At 42.8% G+C, this 21,767-nt stretch overlaps 1 protein-coding gene across 2 annotated transcripts in view; it reads left to right on the top strand.

Moving 5' to 3' along the window:
- The window catches only part of UXS1 (UDP-glucuronate decarboxylase 1), a 97,162-nt gene that overhangs the window by 31,931 nt on the left and 43,464 nt on the right, over window positions 1–21,767 (top strand). For both annotated transcript variants that reach the window (XM_088026619.1, XM_088026618.1), the window contains exons 5-6: window positions 4,078–4,138; window positions 16,847–17,027. In XM_088026619.1, the coding sequence (XP_087882745.1) occupies window positions 4,078–4,138; window positions 16,847–17,027 (242 nt within the window). The remainder of the gene's footprint in view (window positions 1–4,077; window positions 4,139–16,846; window positions 17,028–21,767) is intronic.

Raw genomic sequence — 21,767 nt, 5'->3', positions numbered from 1 at the left:
AACTTGTTATTTGTACCTTAAATTTTCTTGCCATCATTTGGGCTGAAATTATGCTGCTTATAGCATTATGTTGGATGGGAGCCAGAAATTCCACCTTCGTTAAAACTGGAATAATTTGAGAGATTTCATTTTATTTTTTTAAGATTTTATTTATTTATTTGACAGAGAGAGACACAGCAAGAGAGGGAACACAGTAAGGGGAGTGGGAGAGGGAGAAGCAGACTTCCCGCCAAGCAGGGAGCCCAGTGTGGGACTCGATCCCAGGACCCTGGGACCATGCCCTGAGCTGAAGGCAGACGCTTAACGACTGAGCCACCCAGGTTCCCTAATCTGAGAGATTTTAATTGAAACTTAAAAAAATTGTTTATGGTAAGAATAACCCCCCGGGTTTTATGTTGCCCCCCCCAAAAAATTGCTCACCGCTGATACATTCTTTAGAGAGTAATATTTATGAAAAGTGAATTAATTGGATAACTTCCCTAAGGCGATGGCTTACACACATGATCTCTTGAAATAGGAGAATTTTATGATTCCTTTTGATACTTTTGTGATGTTCTTTGTCCTTTTTAAATCAGAAAGTGAAGCGCAAGTATAAATATAATCTTGAAGAATGTGCCAGTAACTCGTTCTTGTCAAATTGTGAGAGTTACCTTTAAGATAGGTGCAGAGGTTAAGTGTTTTCTCCTTAGTTCTGCTTTACTAGCTACTCATCCTAAAATCGTTCTGGTCTCTAGGTTGGTGAGCAAGTCAGGTGACAGATGAGCCAGGGTTGTTGTGTTAGCTAGAAAGTCAAGTACGGACATGACTTTGTGGTAGAAATCGATAGAGCTCTGTCTGGTTTTATTTTTCCTGACTGATTTGTATGATAAGAATGGTCAAATACCCATCTTGACACGAGCAAGATAAGAACGTAACTGGATTATGTTGTCTTGATGTGCTTGTCATTTGGGGGCAAAGTGACCCCCAGGAAATAAGGATATATCTGAAAGGTAGGGATTATATGTATATGGGGAAAGAAATGGGCACAATGCCATTCTAGAAGCCTGAGTAAGTGGGTTATGTGAGTTTTTTCTCTTCTTTACTACACCCCCCCCATTTCTTAACAGTTTGATTGCCTGCCATTTGTTTAATTTCATCTCAATATCTTTAAATGTTCTGTGAATAGATAGCGAGTAATGATGAGAATTTAAATTCTAAGTAAAAATGCTTCTTACTGGCTACCTTAATGTACAGGAAGTTTAGAGTCTAGAATGGCATAAAATAATTACTAAAGGATTAATTTTTGGGGGTAAGAAAAGATCCATTATCCAATTCCTGCTTCATTTACCTCCCTTGCTTGTCTCACACTCAAAAATGCAGAATGCAGGCTTCGTGTTGGCAGGGTCTTGCCTCTCTACGTTGTTTGCTTCTGTGTCCTCAGTGTATGGCACAAAATAGGTGCCCAATAAAAAGTTCTGGAAAAAATGAATATATGGATGAGCCAGTATGCTGCTGCATAGGGTTTTAACCTACTGCAGGCCTTTAAAGAAGCCTGTGCCTTTCCCTTGCCCATTTTGCCCAATGCTGGTAAAGTGCAGGAGGGGAAGCCCGAGTGGCAAGCTGAAGGAGTGGCCCAGCTAGCACCACATCAGAGTCACATGATACAGTCCCCTCATGCAGTCCCCTCAGAGTCACCTCACACAGTCCTCTCACGCAGTCTCCTCAGAGTCACCTCACACAGTTCCCTCACGCAGTCCCCTCAGAGTCACCTCACACAGTCCCCTCACGCAGTCCCCTCAGAGTCACCTCACACAGTCCTCTCACGCAGTCCCGAGTCACCTCACACAGTCCCCTCACGCAGTCCCCTCAGAGTCACCTCACACAGTCCTCTCACGCAGTCCCCTCAGAGTCACCTCACACAGTCCCCTCACGCAGTCCCCTGAGTCCCCTCACACCATCCCCTCATGCAGTCCCCTCATGCTGTCACCTCAGAGTTGTCTCATGCAGTCCTCCCCATGCAGTCACCTCACACAGTCCCTTCACACAGTCACCTCAGAGTTACTACTCAGCCCCTCACGCAGTCCCCTCACACAGTCACCTGAGTCACCTCACACAGTTCCCTCATGCAGTCACCTCAGAGTCACTTCACACAGTCCCCTCACACACACCCCTAGCTCTGTCATCCGTGACTGCAGGAAGGCAAACAGTGGAAGTGCAAACTTAGGGAGACCCTGAAGGAGCTTACCCCTGCTCTTATTTCTGGCTTTGTGTGCCTGACTTCTCAAAGGAAGAAATGAGGGTTATAAGAGAGTCCTTCCAGCAGTTTAATAACTTGATGATACATATGAAATCTGAAACTTGGTTGCTACATGTTGAAGAAAACAAAGCAAGAAGCCCAGCCGGTGTTTTCGTTTTTTAAAGGTTTGTAGCACACAGTGTTTGAAGTAGGTTTATCAGTCTCTACTCCACATGTGACCATGTGTCAGGCAGTTATGTTTTTGCTTCAGTTTTATTGAACTGTATTTCCTATAAGAAAAGTGTTTGCTGTTTCCTCTCCGGTACAAGGAGCAACAGTGGGCAGGTGGGGAGAGGGTCAGCCTGGAAGGAGCGAGACACCATAGGTGCGCCACATGGCTGGCTGTGGAATTTGGGATTGAGGCTGGAGTGGTGGATGTCGGCGCTGTGTGAGGGGTGCACACAGCCAGTGCTGTGGTTTGCTTGGCCATGTCCAGCTGACTGATGGAGAAAGTATTTGGAATGACAAGAAGTGTCACTTCTCAAAGAAGGCATCTGTCAGGCTCCCTGAAGGCTTCCACTGTTCCAGCAGGCAGAATGTGCCCTGGCCCACAGCCGCTGTGAGAACATTCAATTGGGCATTACCTGTGGTAAAGACAGCTCCTGCCAGGGCAGCCCTCTGGGGAAGGTGCTATGATTACCCCTTGACAGCAGGAAGCCCTGAGGTGCACAGAGCTCTTGGGGGTCTTGCTCTGCGTCACAGAACTAATAAGAGAGAGAAGGCCAAGATTTTCACTCATTCCCTCAGATTCTCCCACCTGCCTGCTTCCGGTTTTGTAGTCTGCAAGGGGAACTTGACCTTTTGAGAATCTGGAAGCTCTTAATAGGGGAATTCATCTGCATTGGAAAAGAAAGCCCTCCTGCCCCAAGCTCTAAGCATGTTTCCACTCTTCCAGGAGATGAGAAACACTTGCTTCAAGGTCTTCTGTCTAACGACCTGTCATATTCTGTTCAGTTCAGCGAGCATTGAGGAAATGCCTTCTGTATCCCAGCTGGGGATGTGGAGGGGATGAGACAGTGCCCCTGGCACCTCTCCAATTAAAATAATGACTGTAAAGTTGGTTTCTCTGAATTTAGTAAAAACACTTTGTTCCTAACTGAACCATTTAACCACTTTAAGAATGGATATTTCAAATCTGCATTTATCAACTCTCATTTGATCTTTTATCTGCAGCTTGCACTGCCCTGCTCCGGAAACATCAGTAGGGGTTAGGGACCCATGTGACCTTTTCTGGGGGCAAGAGGCATTATGGAAAGATGGGATGAGATTTAAGATGTGTTGAGAGCAGACCGCGGAGGCAGAAAGTGCTGGTGCCCAGCCATTTTGTCCTGGGGGACCGGTGCAGAAAGAGATGCTGCAATTGTGAAATTGCCCAGAGTAAGGGAGCAGGCTTAGTCAGTTTTTTTCTTTTCTTCCCGTTGCAAGGCACAGTGTCCTGCTTTGGGTCTGTGACTTCACACAGCTGCTTTCTTCCTTCCAGACCTCGATACAGCATTATAAGGAGGCCACCACCCCCTTATTTTGTGCTTAGCTCTAGCTGCATGTAGCCTGTACCTTGGTAAATTTTCCCTTCTCCGGGATGGAATCTCTATCCTCAGCTTGATGTTACACAAGGAGCCGGTTGCATATTTCTTGAATTCAGATGAGCCAATAACCGCTTGGTTCCTACAGCCCTCACTTGGAATGGATAGAAGGAGCAGACAATAATAATGCCACAGTCTAGCCTTTGTTTTCATGGTAGTAGAGAAAATCCTCACAGGAGATGTTTGACTTTTCTTTTCTCATCTCTTCATGTTCTACAGCTTCACCCAGAAATACCCGCCAGTAAAATTTTTATCAGAAAAGGACCGTAAAAGAATTTTGGTAAGTTTGTACATCTGATTAATATTTATAATATCAAGAAGCTGGCTTCTTAAATAGAGGTAGAATTCACATACTGTAAGTCACCCGTTCAGAATATACGGCATACTGGTTTATAGTATGTTTACAAAGTCCTACGACAGCACTCCATCCTAATTCCAGAATGTTTTCATCACTCCAGAAAGAAACCCATCCCTGCTGTCAGACATCCTCCTCCCAGCTCCTGGCAATCACTGAAACTACTTTCTGTCTCAGTGCATTTGCCTGTTTTGGACATTTCGATGAATGAAATGATACAATATGTGGTCTTTAATATCTGATTTCTTAAACTTAGAGTAATGTTTCTAAAGTTTACCCATGCTATAGCACAAATCAGTACTTCATTCCTGTCTGTTGCTGGATAATATTCCGTATTATGGATGTACCACATTTTGTTTATCCATTTATCAATTGATGGACATTTGGGGTTGTTTCTACTTGGAGGCCATTGTGCATAACGCTGCTATGAAACATAGGTATACAAATTTTTGTGCAGACATAGTTTTTTGGTTCTCTTGGGTATATACCTAGTGCCCCTGGCTGATGAGACTAATCATGTCCCATTGAATTGTCTTGACACCCTTGTCAAAAATCAGCTGACCATACATGAAAATATTTTTTTCTAGACTCTTAGTAGGTCTGTTCCATTGATCCTGTCTGTCCTTATGCCAGTACCACTGTGTTGGTTACTGTAACTTTATAGTAAGTTTTGAAATTGTGAAGTGTGAGTTCCCCCACTTTGTCTTCTTTTTCAAGATAGTTTTGACTATTCTGGATCCCTTACAGTTCCTGGTGAATTTTAGGATTAGCTCATCAAGTTTGTTTAAAGAAGCCACCTGAGATTTCGATACCACCTTGGATCTGTGGATGAATTGGGGCAGTATTGTCATCTTAATATTGTCTTCCGATCCTTGAACATGGGGTGTCTTTCTATTTATTTAGGTCTTCATTAATTTTTTTAACATTCTTTTTGTAGTTTTCAGAGTGTAAGTTTTACACTTTTGTTAGATTTTTTCTAAAGTGTTTATCCTTTTTGATAGCATAAATGGAATTATTTTTTAGTTTCATTCTTGTATTTTGTATTGCAAGTAAATAGAAACACAATAGATTTTCGTATTTTCTTACGCCCTGCAACTTTGCTGAAATCATTGGGTTCTAATAGTTTCAAGGAGATTCCTGAGGATTTTTTATGTACTGTTCAAGATCATGCTGTCTGCAGTTATGGGGGGTTTAACTTCTGCCTTAACAGTATGGATGTTTTCTATTTCACTTCCTTGCCTAATTGTCCTGGCTAGAACCCCAGTACAGGGTTGAATAGAAGTGGGAAGAGCAGACATCCTTGTCTTGTTCCTCATCTTAGGGGAAAGCTTTTAGTCTTTCACCGTGAAGTGTGATGTTAGCTGAGAGGTTGTCATAGATGCCTTCTATCAGGTTGACCAGATTCCCTTTTAGCCCTGGTTTGTTCAGTTTGCAACCGATCTTGCATATCTGGGATAAATCTCTTTTGGTTAATGTATAATCCTTTTTTATATACTGGTGGATTTGATTTGCTAGCATTTTGCTGAGGATTTTTATGTCTGTATTTATGAGAGATCTTGGTCTATAATTTTCCTTTCTTATGATGTCTTTTGCCGTTTTTGGTAGGTATCAGGTTAATAATACTGACCCCATAGGATAAGTGGGAAAGTGTTCCCTCCTCTTCTATTTTTTAAGGTGAATTTCTGACAATTTGGTATTAATTCTTACTGAAGTGTTTGGTGAAATTCACCACAGAAGTTATCTGGGCTTAAGCTTTTTTTGTTAATTTTTTTAACATTGCTAATTCAATCTCTTGTTATAGATCTATTTAGATTTTCCATCTCTTCTTGAGTTATTTTGGTAGTTTGTATCTTTTTAGAAATTACATTGTTTTAGCTGCCTACCCTAAGTTTTGGTGTGCTGTTTCTTCATTGTCACCCATTTCAAAGTATTTTCTAATTTTCTTCGTAAGTTTTTCTTTGACCCTGTAGTCATCTGCCAGTGTGCTGGTTAATTTCTGCGTACTTGTGAATTTCTCAGATTTCTTTGTTATTGATCTAATTTCATTCCACTGTAGTCAGAGAACTTACATTGTATGATTCAATTCCTTTTAAATTTAAGGCTTATTTTATGGCCTAGGATATGGTCTATGCTAGATAATATTTCATGTACTCTTTTTTTTTCTTTTTTTGAAGATTTTATTTTTGAGTAATCTTAACACCCAGTGTGGGGCTTGAACTCACAACCCTGAGATTAAGAGTCTCATGCTCCACCAGCTGAGCCAGCCAGGCACCCCTCATGTGCTCTTACAGGGACTGTGTATTGTGCTGTTGTTGAGTGTTCTATAGAAATCTGTTGGGTCTAGCTGGATTACAGTGTTTTTCAAGTCCTTCATTTCCTTGTTAATTTTCTGTATAGTTGTGTCCATTATTGGGAGTGAGGTGTTGATGCCTCCAGTTATTGTTGAAATCTCTAGTTCTTCCTTCAGTTCTTTCAACTTTTGCTTTGTATATTTTGGGTCTCTGTTAGGTATATCAGTGTTTATAACTGTTACTTGATGGATTGACCCTTTTGTCATTATAAGATGCCTCTCTTTATCTATTAACATTTTTTTTGTTTTAAAGTTTATTTTGTCTGATATCATAGCCCCTCCAGCTTTCTTATTGTTTTTGTGCTATGTGTTATACTTTTTTACATTCAACACATTGTATCATCCAGTCTTCACTGTGTTCCCTTAAGAATTTATATGGTTGGACCTTGTTTTGTTTTATTTGTTTCCAGTTTGGCAGTTGCTGCCTTTTGGGTGGTTGGCTTAATCCATTCACACTTAATGTTATTACCGACATAGTTGGCTTTATAATTGCCATTTTATTTTGTGTTTCTGGTATACCTCATATCTTTTTTGTTCCTCTGGTCTTCCATTGTTCTTTTCTTATGCATTAAGTAAACCTTTTCTTATGTGACATTTGAATTCCTTTAATTATTTTTTACTGTATTTTAAAAATTCATTTTGTTGCTATTTATTCTAGTGCTTACCATCTACATTTTAACCTAGGATACTCTACTTTAGCTTTATACTGAGTTCCAGTGAGATATAGAAATGCCATTCCTACATAGTTCTGTTACCCAACCCTTCCTGTGATATTTCTATGAATTTTATATATTACTTTAATCCAAGTTACAAACTCCACAATACATTGTTATAATCATTTTATAATTTTTAAATTTTAAATTTTATCTTTTTTTAAATTTTTTTTTTTTTGGAAAAGATTTTATTTATTTATTTGACAGAGAGATAGAGAGCACAAGTAGGCAGAGTGGCAGGCAGAGGGAGAGGGGGAAACAGGCTCTCCGCTGAGCAGGGAGCCCGATGTGGGGCTCGATCCCAGGACTCTGGGATCATGACCTAAGCCGAAGGCAGCTGCCCAACCGACTGAGCCACCCAGGTGCCCCTAAATTTTATATCTTTTAAATAAGGTGAGGGAATAAAGGAGAGTAAAGATGTATTTATAGAATTTGTTACATCATCCTTTTCATTACCCTGTCTAGTTTCCTTCATCTGTTCCTGTGGGTTTGAGTAAACTTTTGATGTCATTGCCTTACAGCAATACAACTCTCATCTACCCTCGTCATGCTATTGTTGTCAAATATATTTCTATAGTTTACAGGGAAAATAGTACAGTAATATGCATATTATTTTATCCAGTTATTTTGCTGTGGTGGTGATGGTGGTAAAATATACATAACACAATTTATCATCGTATCATTTAAGTATATAGTTGTGTGGTTTTAAGTATGTTCACATTGTTGTGCTATACAATTTGGTCTTTAAATCGATTAAGAGTAGAAAGGAGAGAGTGTCATTACATTGTCTTTTATAATTACCTAATTACTCTATTTGTTCCTCCCTCTTTTGTTTCCTGTGTGGGAAATGCTGCCTGGCATCATTTACTTTCAGCCTGAAGAACATCTTTTAGTATTTCTTGTATGGCGGGCCTGCTGGCAATGAGTACTCTCATTTTTTGTTTATCTATTTTTGTTTTTCAGTTTTAGAAGTTTGGGTTGTATATGAAATTCTTGGCTGACAGTTTTCTTTCTTTTCTCTTCTTTGAATGTGTTGCTCCACTGCTTCCTCCACTAGCTGTGATAGAGAATAGGCTGTTAGTCGTGTCCGGGGTCCCTTGTATGTGAGGAGTCCTTTTCTTTATCTTCTGTCTACTTTCCACCAGCTACTGTCACAGTTGGCCAGCTCAGTAGCTTAAAACAACGGAAACGGAAACTCTCCCACTACTGGAAGCTAGAATTCTGATGTCAGGGTGTTGGCAGGGCCGTGCTGTCTGAAGTTTCTAGGAGGAAATCTGTTTCACGCCTTTCTCTTAGCTTCTGGTGTTGCCACTAGTCCCGGATTCCTTGTCTTCTTGACACATCCATCCAGTCTTTGCGGCCATCATCACCTACTGGATTCAGGGTTTACCCTACTCCAGTATGACCAGATCTCAACTGATTACATCTGCAGTCACCCTATTTCCAAATAAGGTCATGTTCTGAGATTCTAAGAAGGATATAAATTTTGTAGGGCAGTATTTAACCCAGAACAACTGCTTCCAGAATTTTATCTTTGTCTCTGATTTTCAGCATTTTTAGTATGATCTGACTACATGCATCTGTTTGTGTTTGCATTTATCCTGCTTGGATGGAGTTTGGTCAGCTCCTTGAATGTGTAGATTCATGTGTTTTGTGAGTCTGCAGAAGTTTTCAGCCATTATTTCTTTGAATATTTTTTTTCTATTCCTCCCTTTCTTCCTTTCTGGTGCTCCCATTATATGCATGTTCTTGTGTTCATTGGTGCCTCATACCAGTCTGAGGCGATTCACTTTCTTTCTTCTCTCTGCTCTTCAGGTTGCATAAACTCTCTCGATTCATTTTCAGGTTTGCTTGCTTCTGCCAGATCCAATCAGTTGTTGACTCTCTGTCGTGAGTTTTTCTCTTGTCATCCTCCCAGTTTCCATTTGTTTCTGTGTTGTAATTGTTCTCTTTTTAGTCTCTGTTTACTTCTTTAAGCGTGGTTTCCTCCCATTCTTGTGAACTTGTTTATGCTCCCTGACTTGAGGACTGTTGAATGGGAGAACCGGGCCCTAACACAGGCAGTTTTTGTCGCCTGGTGGTTTTCCCTGGCTCTGGGTCCCACATTCCTTTTCCTTTCCGTGTCTCAAAGTCTTTTGTAGAGAACTGGGTATTTTAGGTAGTGTATTGTAGCAGCTCTGGGTACCGTTCTCCCCTTTCTCCAAGCCTTGTTTTATTTTTTCGAGTTTATTTACTTGCTTAGTGACTTGGCTGGTCTCTTTCAGTGATGTCTGCTCCCCTGGAGTATGGGACTCTCTGATGGCCTCTGCTCGGAGGCCGCAGCCTTGGGGATGGATGCAGTGGGATGGCGGTGACCATCTCTTAGCCTGATTGCTCTGTTAAGCTGTCTGCCTTGTGTGGTATCACACTAACCGTTAGGCTCCAGTAATTGCTAGTTGAGCAAACTGTGCTTTGATCAGTGCTTTGCATTATAAATTGCTCCTCAGCCTGATTCCGTTACATTCTGGTCCCTTTGCAGAGGTAGATTTTTAGGCCAGTCTTTGAGGTTTGCCCTGACCCCAAGAGGAGTTTTAGGCGTGTCTTTCCCTGGCTCTCTCTACCAAACTAGCGGTCCTGTGACTAAGCTTGTTCTCATAGAGCTACGAGGCTCTTTTCTGTTGCTCACCACTGAAATCTCCATGGTTTTTGAGACAGCCTTTATGCTTGAACCTTCCCCATTTCTCTTTCAAATTCAGTCTAGCTCTCTGAGGAGAGCTTTGGAGCTCTTGTGTTTTTATTGACTGCCTCTGCCCCCAGGGGAGAATCTCTGAGCCAGTACTGTGGAGCTGGAGGAGGGAGTGACATTCCTGCTTACAGGCAGGGGGCTGGCAGGAGCAGTACCCCTGGTCTTCTTGCCTTGCCTCTCTGGGCATGGAATCCACTCCGTGAGTGAGCTGGGGCAAGGGTGACCACAATCCCATTAGTCTGTCATAGCTTGCCATCCCTGGAGTAGAGCCTCTGCCGCATGAGTGGGAGCTGGAGGAGCAAGGTCTCTCTTAACCACTTGGCTCACGCCTCAGGAATTGAACCTGTGCAGCTCACAGCTGGGGGAAATGAAAAATGTGGGTGGCCTGCCTTTCCTGGTGAGATACCTGGAGCGCCATTGTTCTGGCCACACCAGCACCCACTCTGAACTATGAGGGGGAATGGTGGAAGGTGGGAGTGGGCCATGGCCCATGTGTCACTGAGTCTCTCTGTTCTTACTGAATTTTTGTAGATTTTCTTGAATAAATGTTTCTTCATTTGCTGTATACCCTTAGGACAATTTCCAGAGACTTTAAATGGCTAGGTTTTTGAATTCTCACCAGTTACAGTTCTTTTGCTGGGGACAGGTCTGTGGAGCACCTCACCTTGCCATTCTGTAAGAAATGTCTTATCTGTGACTTTGATATGTAAATGGTTGGTACACAAGGTGGTTTTTTGTTCTTTTACCTGTTATCTAGGCTGTAGGACTATGTATCCCAAACACCAGAGTAATAGTCTTGAATCAATATTAAACTGTGTTCAATCATAATCTCCCTTTTCTTCTGGAAGTTATAGAAAACCTCTCGCCTTTTTAGTTGGTTTACATAAATCTCACCCTGAGCAGATTCTTAACATCTCATATACTTGTACACCTATCTTTTGGGGTTCTTTCTTTCTTTCTTTCTTTTTTTAATGTTTTATTTATTTATTTGTCAGAGAGAGAGCACAAGCAGGGGGAGCAGCAGGCAGAGGGAGAGGGAGAAGCAGGCTCCCCGCTGAGCAGGGAGCCCGATGCGGGGCTCGAGCCCAGGACCCCGGGATCATGAGCCGAGCCAAAGGCAGATGCTTAACCAACGGAGCCACCCAGGTGCCCCCTTTTGGGGTTATTTCTACCATATCAAAAATGCGTCAGCATTTAAGCATGAATTGAGAAATATATCCGTGTCTTCAGCAGCAGAGAAAAGTTAATTTTCCAATATTTCTGCTGCCACATGTCGGAGTGATCAGAATATTTGATGCCCTCCACTAACATACGAAGCCTGCACAGTCTTTGCAAGGGTTATTATTACATTCACGTGGGATGATCTTCCCGTCGATGCTGAGTATTACCAAATTTTTTTCACTTTTCACATAACCACAATAAATGGGCTGAATGTCCTTCACCCCTCTGCCGTCGCATAGGTTAATCCACATTTCAGAGTCATCTGGTGCCATGTTGTTGCTAAAACCCAAAGCCTTTTCAGTGATTGTGGAAGCCTTGGCACAAAGAAGAGGTTTGTCAGAAAGCCATTCCTCTTGCAGACTTACCAAGCAGCTTGAGTTTGAATGCTGCCCTTGAACTGGACCAGGTTCGCTGCCTGTGAGCTCCTCAAGAGCCGGAAGTACAAGCAGTTGAGATGAGCTCCTAACGGCAGAGCCATGCAAAGCTGTGTGGCGTCCGTTCAGTTCCACTGGAAGAGGTTGCCTGTCCTTTCATCCTACTCTCTCGTTGGGGGCTTAGCTCCTTGTTACTCACAGGGTATCCCTGGGTTTGGCGATTCGTTTTTCCTGGGGGAGCTTGTAAGTGATGAGATTCTGCCAGTTTTGTTTCTGTTTGAAATGCTTGCCTAATGGGCTGAAATTGATTAGGGAGAGACACTGTATAACCACCCAGCTATGTTACATAAATCTTTAAGTATTTTTGATAGAAAGGACTTACTCAAGAAAAACAGTTCAAATGCGTTTCAAAGTATGGTATTTTTTTTTTAAGATTTTATTTATTTATTTGACAGAGAGAGACACAGCGAGAGGGAACACAAGCAGGGGGAGTGGGAGAGGGTGAAGCAGACTTCCCGCCGAGCAGGGAGCCCTGTGCAGGGCTCGATCCCAGGACCCTGGGGTCATGACCTGAGCCGAAGGCAGATGTCTCAAGCAAGGCTAAGGTGCTTCCAGCAAGTTTATGTCACCACTTAAAACTAGTGAAATGTTGGAGGCATCAATTTAGTACATTGCGTTTCTGCTAGCTCTGAGTCGTCGCTCAGTTATTTTAGGTGTGGAGATAAAGTTAGCATGCCACAGAACATCTTAGTTTAAGAAGCATTTGCATATAGATACAGAGTTACATTTAAAAAACGTTAAATTTCTTTCAAAAGAGATGTAATTTTTCTGACTTATGAACTGTGGAAGGCTTGGGAAAATGCAGTGGTATGAAGGCTATTTCAAATAAAATGAATTTTCATTCCTCGAGTTAAGCACTAATAGAGCTAGGTTTGGAATTCATGTGTTTTTCCTGAAAATTCTGTTTTTAAATCATCATTCAGGTATACAGGTGAGATGTAGGATAATGGTGCTAAGGATAAAACGTGAACCAGACATATCTACAGGTAGTGGAGAGAATATGAAATTAGGAAGACTTCGAGCTTATTCTTTTATCACTGGTGATCTGGGGATCGTGGTCAGAGACTCAGTTCCCCTGGGTGTCCATTTCCTTTATTTATTTATTTATTAAATTTTATTTTATTATGTTGTGTTAGTCACCATACAATACATCATTAGTTTCTGATGTAGTGATCCACGATTCATTGTTTTCGTATAACACCCAGTGCTCCATGCAGTACGTGCCCTCCTTAATACCCATCACCAGGCTAACCCATCCCCCCTCCCCGCTCCCCTCTAGAACCCTCAGTTTGTTTCTCAGAGTCCATAGTCTCTCATGGTTCATCGCTCCCTCTGATTTCCCCCCCTTCATTTTTCCCTTCCTTCTCCTAATGTCTTCCATGCTGTTCCTTATGTTCCACAAATAAGTGAAACCATATGATAACTGACTTTCTCTGCTTGACTTACTTCACTTAGCGTAATCTCCTCCAGTCCCATCCATGTTGATGTAGAAGTTGGGTATTCGTCCTTTCTGAGGCTGAGTAATATTCTGTTGTATACACGGACCACATCTTCTTTATCCATTCATCTGTTGAAGGGCATCTCGGCTCTTTCCACAGTTCAACTATTGCAGACATTGCTGCTATGAACATTGGGGTGCATATGGCCCTTCTTTTCACTACATCTGTGTCTTCAGGGTAAATACCCAGGAGTGCAATTGCTGGGTCATAGGGTAGCTCTCTTTTTAATTTTTTGAGGCACCTCCACACTGTGTTCCAAAGTGGCTGTACCAACTTGCATTCCCACCGTGTAAGAAGGTTCCCCTTTCTCCACAACCTCTCCAACATTTGTTGTTTCTTGCCTTGTCAATTTTTGCCATTCTAACTTGTGTAAGGTGGTATCTCAGTGTGGTTCTGATTTGAATTTCCCTGAGGGCTAATGATGATGAACAGTTTTTCATGTGTCTGTTTGCCATTTGTATGTCTTCTTTGGAGAAGTATCTGTTCATGTCTTCTGCCCATTTTTTGACTTATTTGTTTTTTGAGTGTTGAGTCTGAGAAGTTCTTTATAGATCTCGGATACCAGCCCTTATCTGTAGTATCATTTGCAAATATCTTCTCCCATTCTGTGGGTTGCTTCTTTGTTTTGTTGACTGTTTCCTTTGCTGTGCAGAAGGTTTTTATCTTGATGAAGTCCCAAAAGTTCATTTTTGCTTTTGTTTCACTAGCCTTTGGAGATGAATCTTTTTTTTTTCTTTTTTAAGATTTTATGTATTTATTCATGAGAGACAGAGAGAGAGAGAGAGAAGCAGAGGGAGAAGCAGGCTCCCAAGGAGCAGGGAGCCCGATGCGGGACCCGATCCCAAGACCCTGGGATCATGACCTGAGCTGAAGGCAGACACTTAACCATCTGAGCCACCCAGGCACCGTGGAGATGAATCTTGAAAGAAGTTGCTGTGGCCGATGTCAAAAGAGGCTACTGCCTATGTTCTCCTCTAGGATTTTGATGGATTCCTGTCTCACATTGACGTCTTTCATACGTTTTGAGTTTATCATTGTGTATGGTGTTAGAGAATGGTCGAGTTTCATTCTTCTGTATATAGCTGTCCAATTCTCCCAGCACCATTTATTGAAGAGATTCTTTTTTCCATTGCATATTTTTTCCTGCTTTGTCAAAGATTATTTGACCATAGAGTTGAGGGTCCATATCTGGGCTCTCTATTCTGTTCCATTGGTCTATATGTCTGTTTTTGTGCCAGTACCATGCTGTCTTGGTGATCACTGCTTTGTAGTATAGCTTGAAATCGGGCAACGTGATGCCCCCAGCTTTGCTTTTTTTTTCGACATTTCCTTGGCGATTCGCATTCTTTTCTTTCTTTTTTTTTTTTTTTAAAGGTTTTATTTATTTATTTGACAGAGAGAGACAGTGAGAGCAGGAACACAAGCAGGGGGAGCGGGAGAGGGAGAAGCAGGCTTCCCGCTGAGCAGGGAGCCCGATGTGGGACTTCGCATTCTTTTCTGATTCCATACAAATTTTAGGATTGTTTGTTCCAGCACTTTGAAAAATGTCATTGGAATTTTGATCGGGATGGCATTGAAGGTATAGATTGCTTTGGGTAGCATAGACATTTTAACAATGTTTATTCTTCTGATCCATGAGTATGGAACTTTTTTCCCATCTTTTTGTGTCTTGTTCAATTTCTTTCATGAGTGTTCTATAGTTCCTAGAGTATAGATCGTTTACCTCTTTAGTTAGGTTTATTCCAAGGTATCTTATGGTTTTTGGTGCTATTGTAAATGGAATTGTTTCTCTTAATTTCTCTTTCTACAGTTGCATTGTTAGTGTATAAGAAAGCAACTGATTTCTGTGCATTGATTTTGTATCCTGCCACATTACTGAATTGCTGTATGAGTTCTAGGAATTTGGGGGTGGAGTCTTTTGGATTTTTCACATAAAGTATCATGTCATCAACGAAGAGAGAGAGTTTGACTTCTTCTTTGCCAATTTGAATACCTTTTATATCTTTTTGTTGTCTGATTGCTGTTGCTAGGACTGTGTTGAACAGTAGTGGCAAGAGTGGGCATCCTTGACGTATTCCTGATCTTAAGGGAAAGGCTTTCAGCTTTTCCCCATTGAGGATGATATTCGCTGTGTGTTTTTCATAGATGGATTTTATGAACTTGAGGAATGTTCCCTCTATCCCTATACTCTGAAGAGTTTTAATCAGGAAAGGATGCTGTATTTTGTCAAATGCTTTGTCTGCATCAATTGAGAGGACCATATGGTTCTTCTCTCTCCTCTTACTAATGTGTTCTATCACATTGATTGATTTGCGAATGTTGAACCACCCTTGCATCCTGGAGATAAATCCCACTTGGTCATGGTGGATGATCCTTTTAATGTATTATTGGAGCCTGTTAGCTAGGATCTTGTTGAGAATTTTGGAATCCATATTCATCAGGGATATCGGTCTGAAATTCTCCTTTTTGATGGGGTCTTTGCCTGGTTTGAGGATTAAAGTAATGCTGGCAGCATAGAATGAATCTGGAAGCTTTCCTTCTGTTTCTATTTTTTGAAACAGCTTCAGTAGAATAGGTATTTTTTCTTCTTTGAATGTTTGGTAGAATTCTCCAGGGAATCCATCAGGCCCTGGACTCTTGTTTTTTGGGAGGTTTTTGATCACTGCTTCAATCTTGTTATGGTTATCGGCCTATTCAGCTTGTCAATTTCTTCCTGTTTTACTCTGGGGAGTTTCCAGGTTTCCAGGAAGGTATCCATTTCATCCAGGTTGCTCAATTTATTGACATATAGTTGATAATAATTTCTAGTAATTGTTTCTATTTCCTTGGTGTTAGTTGTGATCTCTCCCCTTTCATTCATAATTTTATTAGTTTGGGTCCTTTCTCTTTCCTTTTGGATAAGTCTGGTCAGTAGAATTCTCCAGGGAATCCATCAGGCCCTGGACTCTTGTTTTTTGGGAGGTTTTTGATCACTGCTTCAATCTTGTTATGGTTATCGGCCTATTCAGCTTGTCAATTTCTTCCTGTTTTACTCTGGGGAGTTTATAGGTTTCCAGGAAGGTATCCGTTTCATCCAGGTTGCTCAATTTATTGGCGTATAGTTGATAATAATTTCTAATAATTGTTTCTATTTCCTTGGTGTTAGTTGTGATCTCTCCCCTTTCATTCATAATTTTATTAGTTTGGGTCCTTTCTCTTTTCTTTTGGATAAGTCTGGTCAGTTGGAAAGATAATCGTTTTTTATGACGTTTTTGTGTCCAGTTCAAAAACCACATATGTTATTTGGTAGTTCACCAAATCTCTGCATGTTGCTAATCACTTATTAAAAGAGTCATTCTGAAACTTTGCAGGAGTAGTGGTAGAATTATATAAGTAATGTTCAGTGTCCTTTCCATTATAAAATAAGAACTTTTTAATGTAAAATTGTCAGAGGAGACATTTGGAAACTTGAAACTATTTTTCTGTACTATTGACTGGGTGGTAGCTTCAATTTTTAGGCTGCTTTGAAGTAGGCAGTAGTATTTGACGACTTGTTCTGGAGGAAGAGCTAAGATGCTGTCTGTAAACTGTTAGTGCCTTCCTTGCTCTCCTTCCAAGTTTTAAATTGTGGCTGCACCAAAGCCAAATCCCCTTGAAGTTGTTTGTCACCGTGTCCTCTTGTGCTTTCTCTGGGAACGTGGGGTGCATGCAGATAACCGGAGGAGCAGGGTTCGTGGGCTCCCACCTCACTGACAAGCTCATGATGGACGGCCACGAGGTGACTGTGGTGGACAACTTCTTCACGGGCAGGAAGAGGAATGTGGAGCACTGGATCGGCCATGAGAACTTCGAGCTGATTAACCACGACGTGGTGGAGCCGCTCTACATCGAAGGTGAGTGAAAGTGCACACTGACAGCGCATTGAGCCTGGTGGGTGGGCTCCCCAGAACAGCCGGCTCCCAGCCAGAGCCTTCTGCCCCGACCACAGTGAGTGGGAGCTGTGCCTCGTTTCTGAAATGGTCTCACTGGGTACAAGGCACTATCCTAGTTTCTGTGATAAAGAATGGTGATGGCACTGTGGGCGTTTCACTGCACTGCCCCGAGCCCTCCTGGCTTTGAGCATCATGGTCTGTTCCAGAAGGGCTTATATAGTGCTTGACCCTCCCCACTGCATAACACATCCGATGCCTGCCCCACTTGTGCAAAAGTACTTCGAGCTTCCTGCAGGGTGCTGGCTGGTGTGGAATGCTACTTAATAGTGAAATTCCACATCTAAGAGTTTAAAGCCCCAGTAACTTTGCCACTCTCAAGGAGTCAGGGATTGGGGGCTGTAGTGGGTTGGACGGTGGTCCGCAAAAAGATACATCCATGTCTTAATCCCCGGAACCTGTGAATGTGATTTTACGTGGGGGAAAGGTCTTTGCTGATGTAATGAGGTTAAGGATCTCAAGATGAGATCAGCCTGGATTCCCCAGGTGAGCCATATTTCCAATGGCGAGTGTCTTTATAAGAGATAGAATGGAGAAGTTACAGATGCATGGGGAGAAGGGCAGGTCTCACAAACACCAACAGAGCAGAGATTGAGACCATGCAGCCCCAGCCCAAGCACCGCCTACAAGGCAAGAAGCGATTCTCCCCTAGAGCCTTTGGGGGAAGCGTGGCCTTGCCAACACCTTGTTTTCTAGAATTGTGGGAAAAGAGATTTCTGGTGTTTTAGTTCACCTAGTATGTGGCACCTCAACTACAACAGCCACAGGAGACTAGGAGGGGAGGGTTTGCCTGAGGTGTGCTGATGAGAACCTCTGCCAGGTGCTTGCTTAGCAGTTCTCTTAGGATCACCAGACTTCACGTTCATTCTCATTTAAATCTGACCAGAGCCCTGAGGTAAATGGTATCATCCCCCCTTGAATATTTATGGAAAACTGGAATTGGGTTGTGGTCTGCCCCAAGCCATCGGGCTGTTAAGCAGTCAGGCCAGAACTCAGCTGCAGGTTTCAGGCTCCAAAGCTCGATTATCACCTGCCCTCCTCCTGCGTGGATAGGGTAGTGTTCTGCTTTTCCACGTTACCCAGTCATGGATATTTTCCCATGTCAGTATGAAGTATCTTGGAGAGCCGGTATAGTTGCTGAGCAGGATTTATCATATGGGTATACCCTGCTTTATTTACTCCTATCCTTAAACGTTCTCCAGTGTTTTATTATAACTATCTTCCTCTGAATTTTGTTTCCTTAATAAAGAGTTCGAATGCGAATTTTGCCAAATGCTGCTATGTCCTCCTTGTTTGATGTTGTCTGTTTCACGAACACAGGAGTAGCACTGAGCATTATCTTCAAAAACTACTAACAAAATAGTTTGCTAATTCGTTAGAAAGCACATGGTTCTTTGACTAAAAAAGATGTTTTCTAACAAGTTAAAATTCACACAAATTTAAATAGTTCTTTTACCTTTTCAAAAAAATTTGCTTTTCGTAGTTCTTCATAATAGGAATATTAATCATTTGGTATATATTTAACATTTGCCCCTCCCTCTGAATCTGGCTTTTGCCTTATAATTCTATTGAAATTTTATAATTATAGTCTCATCTGTTTATTTTCCCCCTTTGTTGTTCTATTTCTTTTATGCTTTAAGTGTCCCAAGAATAGAGAAATATTCAGCCATGGTGTTTTTTGTTTGTGTGACTTTTTTGCTGTTGTTTCTTTAAAACGTAATTATTTAATCTATCAGATTTATTTTGGGGTTAGGCTGTAGTTTGTGAAGTGAACCAGATGATCCAGGTAATAGATAAACAGGCTCACATTCCCCCTGGACCTGATCGTGGGTTTGCTGTGAGGGTTAATTGAGGTAATGCGCATGATAGGGCGGGCGCTCACAGGCAGAACTGCAAAGTGTGAGAGTCTGCGTGCTGCAGTGAAAGGCCTCGCTCATGGAATTAAGGTTGTGAATCAGCTGGTATCAGTAAGACACCGAGATTTCCTGGGGTTATGTGGGTGGGCCCACTAATGACGCGAGTGTTGAAAAGCAGCGGCAGCAGCAGGTGGAGGAGCCAGTTGGAGAGATCTAGTAGAAGGGATGCCTCCGAGAGACAGGCACTGGGGAGGTCAGGGGGACTTGAACCACGGCTGCTGGCTCTGAAGGCGGCCTTGAGCCAGAACCTGCGGGCAGCCTCTGGGAGCTCCCAGGCCACAGCCGGCAGGGAGATGGGGACCTCAGTGCTGCAGCCTCATGCAACTGAATTTTGCCAACAGCTTGACTCACCCACTGGTGGCAGGAACGCAGCCCTGCTGACACCTTATTTCAGCCCGTGAGGGCAGAGAGAACTAGCTGAGCCACACCGCGCCTGGCTTCTGACCTGCAGACCTGGTAGATTATAAGTGGGCATTTTTTTTTTTTTTTTTTAGCCTCTGAGTTTGCTAGGGCATTAGTACAAAACTGCAGGGCTTAGCACAGGGGCTGGAGCCTCACAAGTGCTCTCCAAATAGTAGCTGCTATTATTACTCCTCTTTTCCCTTTTTTTGCACATGGCAGTAAACATTTGTGAAATGAAACTATAGATCACATAATTTCAGTACTACCAAAACTTAGTAAAAACGGTATGTTGGTAAGTAAATTATCTGCTTTGCCTCTGAGCTTTGACACCAAAACTATTGGAGACCGTTTCTCCCAGTTCTGACTGTAGGCTCCATGTGGAGGACACTCATGAATGCACCGAGTGGACTCACACAAGAAAGGATTCACACTTCTGCCATTTGTTGCAGTGGGAGCGGCACCGTGAGGGAGAGCAGAAGACATTTCTCCACCCCCATAGTCTAAAGCCCGTTTTCTATTACCCTTTCTCCAGCTGTAGCGTAAGATTCTTATACATGCCTGTGACAGTCTCCCCACCTGCTCCCCAACCTCCCCATCTCCTCGATCCTTCTGCCCCTACAGTGCCCACCTGATTCTGAGCCCCGTCCAGGGAGAAGAGCATCCATCATTGGATCCAGCTTGTGGGTACACTTGTGCGTCTCAGAGGTAGTAATCCTCCCCCTCCCTCTCCCCCGCCGAAGCCAGATACAGCATGAATTTAACCAGATGAACTCTGTTTGATTTGCTCCCTCCCCTCGGTGTCATGTTGTCACACAAAGGATGACATGATTTAGGGCACCCTTGAGTGACCTGTCCTCGCCTGTGCTTACAGTGCCTGCCATAATTTACCTCCACTTTAGTTTTTCCTCTGATCGAATGTTACAGCCTGTGCTCATCCTAAGTGGGATTACCATTTGGTGTAATGTGTACGGCGGTCTTTTAGCAGCAATGAACAAGTTAACATGTCCTGTTGATGTGATAGAATTCTCCTCTGTGCAGGAGAGTGTATTACAAAGTATGCACACCCAGCGTTCAATACATAACTCTCCTTTTTCTGAGTAAAAGAAACTCCACTTGATGTGGTATTGACACCATAGCAGGAATGTTTTTCAGCTCTGAAAAGTATTTTGTGGAATTTGTTTTGGTTTATTTGTTTTTCCGGGGCTGGCAAGTTGTTTGGTTTGTAACGGGGTAACAGTGGTGTCACTTAATTTGGCAGTGTCATAGCAGAGCTTCATTAATTTTCCTTCAGCACAGATTTCCTCTTCTTGTTATTTTCAGAGCATAACCATTATGTTTCAGACGCAGAGGCATTAGCGATTCACTGTTGTGGGAAATAAACTGTTGTCTGCACTCAGAACGTGGTGGCGGCCTTGGGAAGGGGGAAAGTGATTGCCACCCACCCGGGGTCGGGGCTGAGAGTGCGGGGGTGGCCACATGGTCATGAATTGTAAAACTGATGAAGGCCAGCAGTGCTGGTGTCACAGCGCTTCTCTTAGAGGCCTCTGCGTCGTCTGGGCTACTCTGTAGAGAAGGAATATCGCTGCTTTGGAGGGAATTGTAATACTCACTGAAATAACTGAATCTGGCTTTATATTGCTTCAAGAGAACTCTGGATTTTTACCAAAGGAGACATTGAAGTTTCAGATGGTGAATCTCGGGAAGGAGTCAAGTTAATTCTTCCAACCCATATATTAAGGGTGCAGGGAAGTTTCAGACAAGCCAGGGTTGGGGGCTCGCGGGGTGTGTTCGGGTTTGGTGAGGGAGGTGCCAGGCCACGGAGATGGTGGAGAGGAGGCTCAGCGTTGGGCAGCCCCTCATTCCAGCCCGGAGGGCTGGGGGGCGGGTGTCAGCCCCAGGCGGGCTCCCTGAGAAGGGAGCATGTCTAGAGAAAGAGCCATGTGATCGCAGAAGCAAGGATTAGGGATGCATAGGACACTGGAGGCTCTTCAGAACAGAGCTGACTCTGCTGGAGGAGGATGGTGGTCTAGCCAATCCCTGACTTACAGTGGTCAGCTTAAAGGATTTTCTGACTTTAGAGTGGTGTGATAATAGTACACATTTAGTGGAAACCATACTTTGAATTTTTTTTTAAAGATTTTATTTATTTATTTGAGAGGAGGAGAGTGAGAGAGCACGAGTGGGGGGAGGAGTGGAGGCAGAGGGAGAAGCAGACTCCCCGCCGAGCAGGGAGCCCGACGGGACCCCGGGATCATGACCTGAGCTGAAGGCAGATGCTTAACCGACTGGGCCACCCAGGCGCCCCGTACTTCGGATTTTTAATCTG

The sequence above is a fragment of the Eumetopias jubatus genome, unplaced genomic scaffold (genome assembly GCF_037043125.1).
Source record: "Eumetopias jubatus isolate StellerSeaLion01/CBP00866 unplaced genomic scaffold, mEumJub1_p1.0 scaffold_9, whole genome shotgun sequence".
In the NCBI taxonomy this organism is placed as follows: domain Eukaryota; kingdom Metazoa; phylum Chordata; class Mammalia; order Carnivora; family Otariidae; genus Eumetopias; species Eumetopias jubatus.
This window is presented reverse-complemented; position numbering and strand designations above follow the sequence as displayed.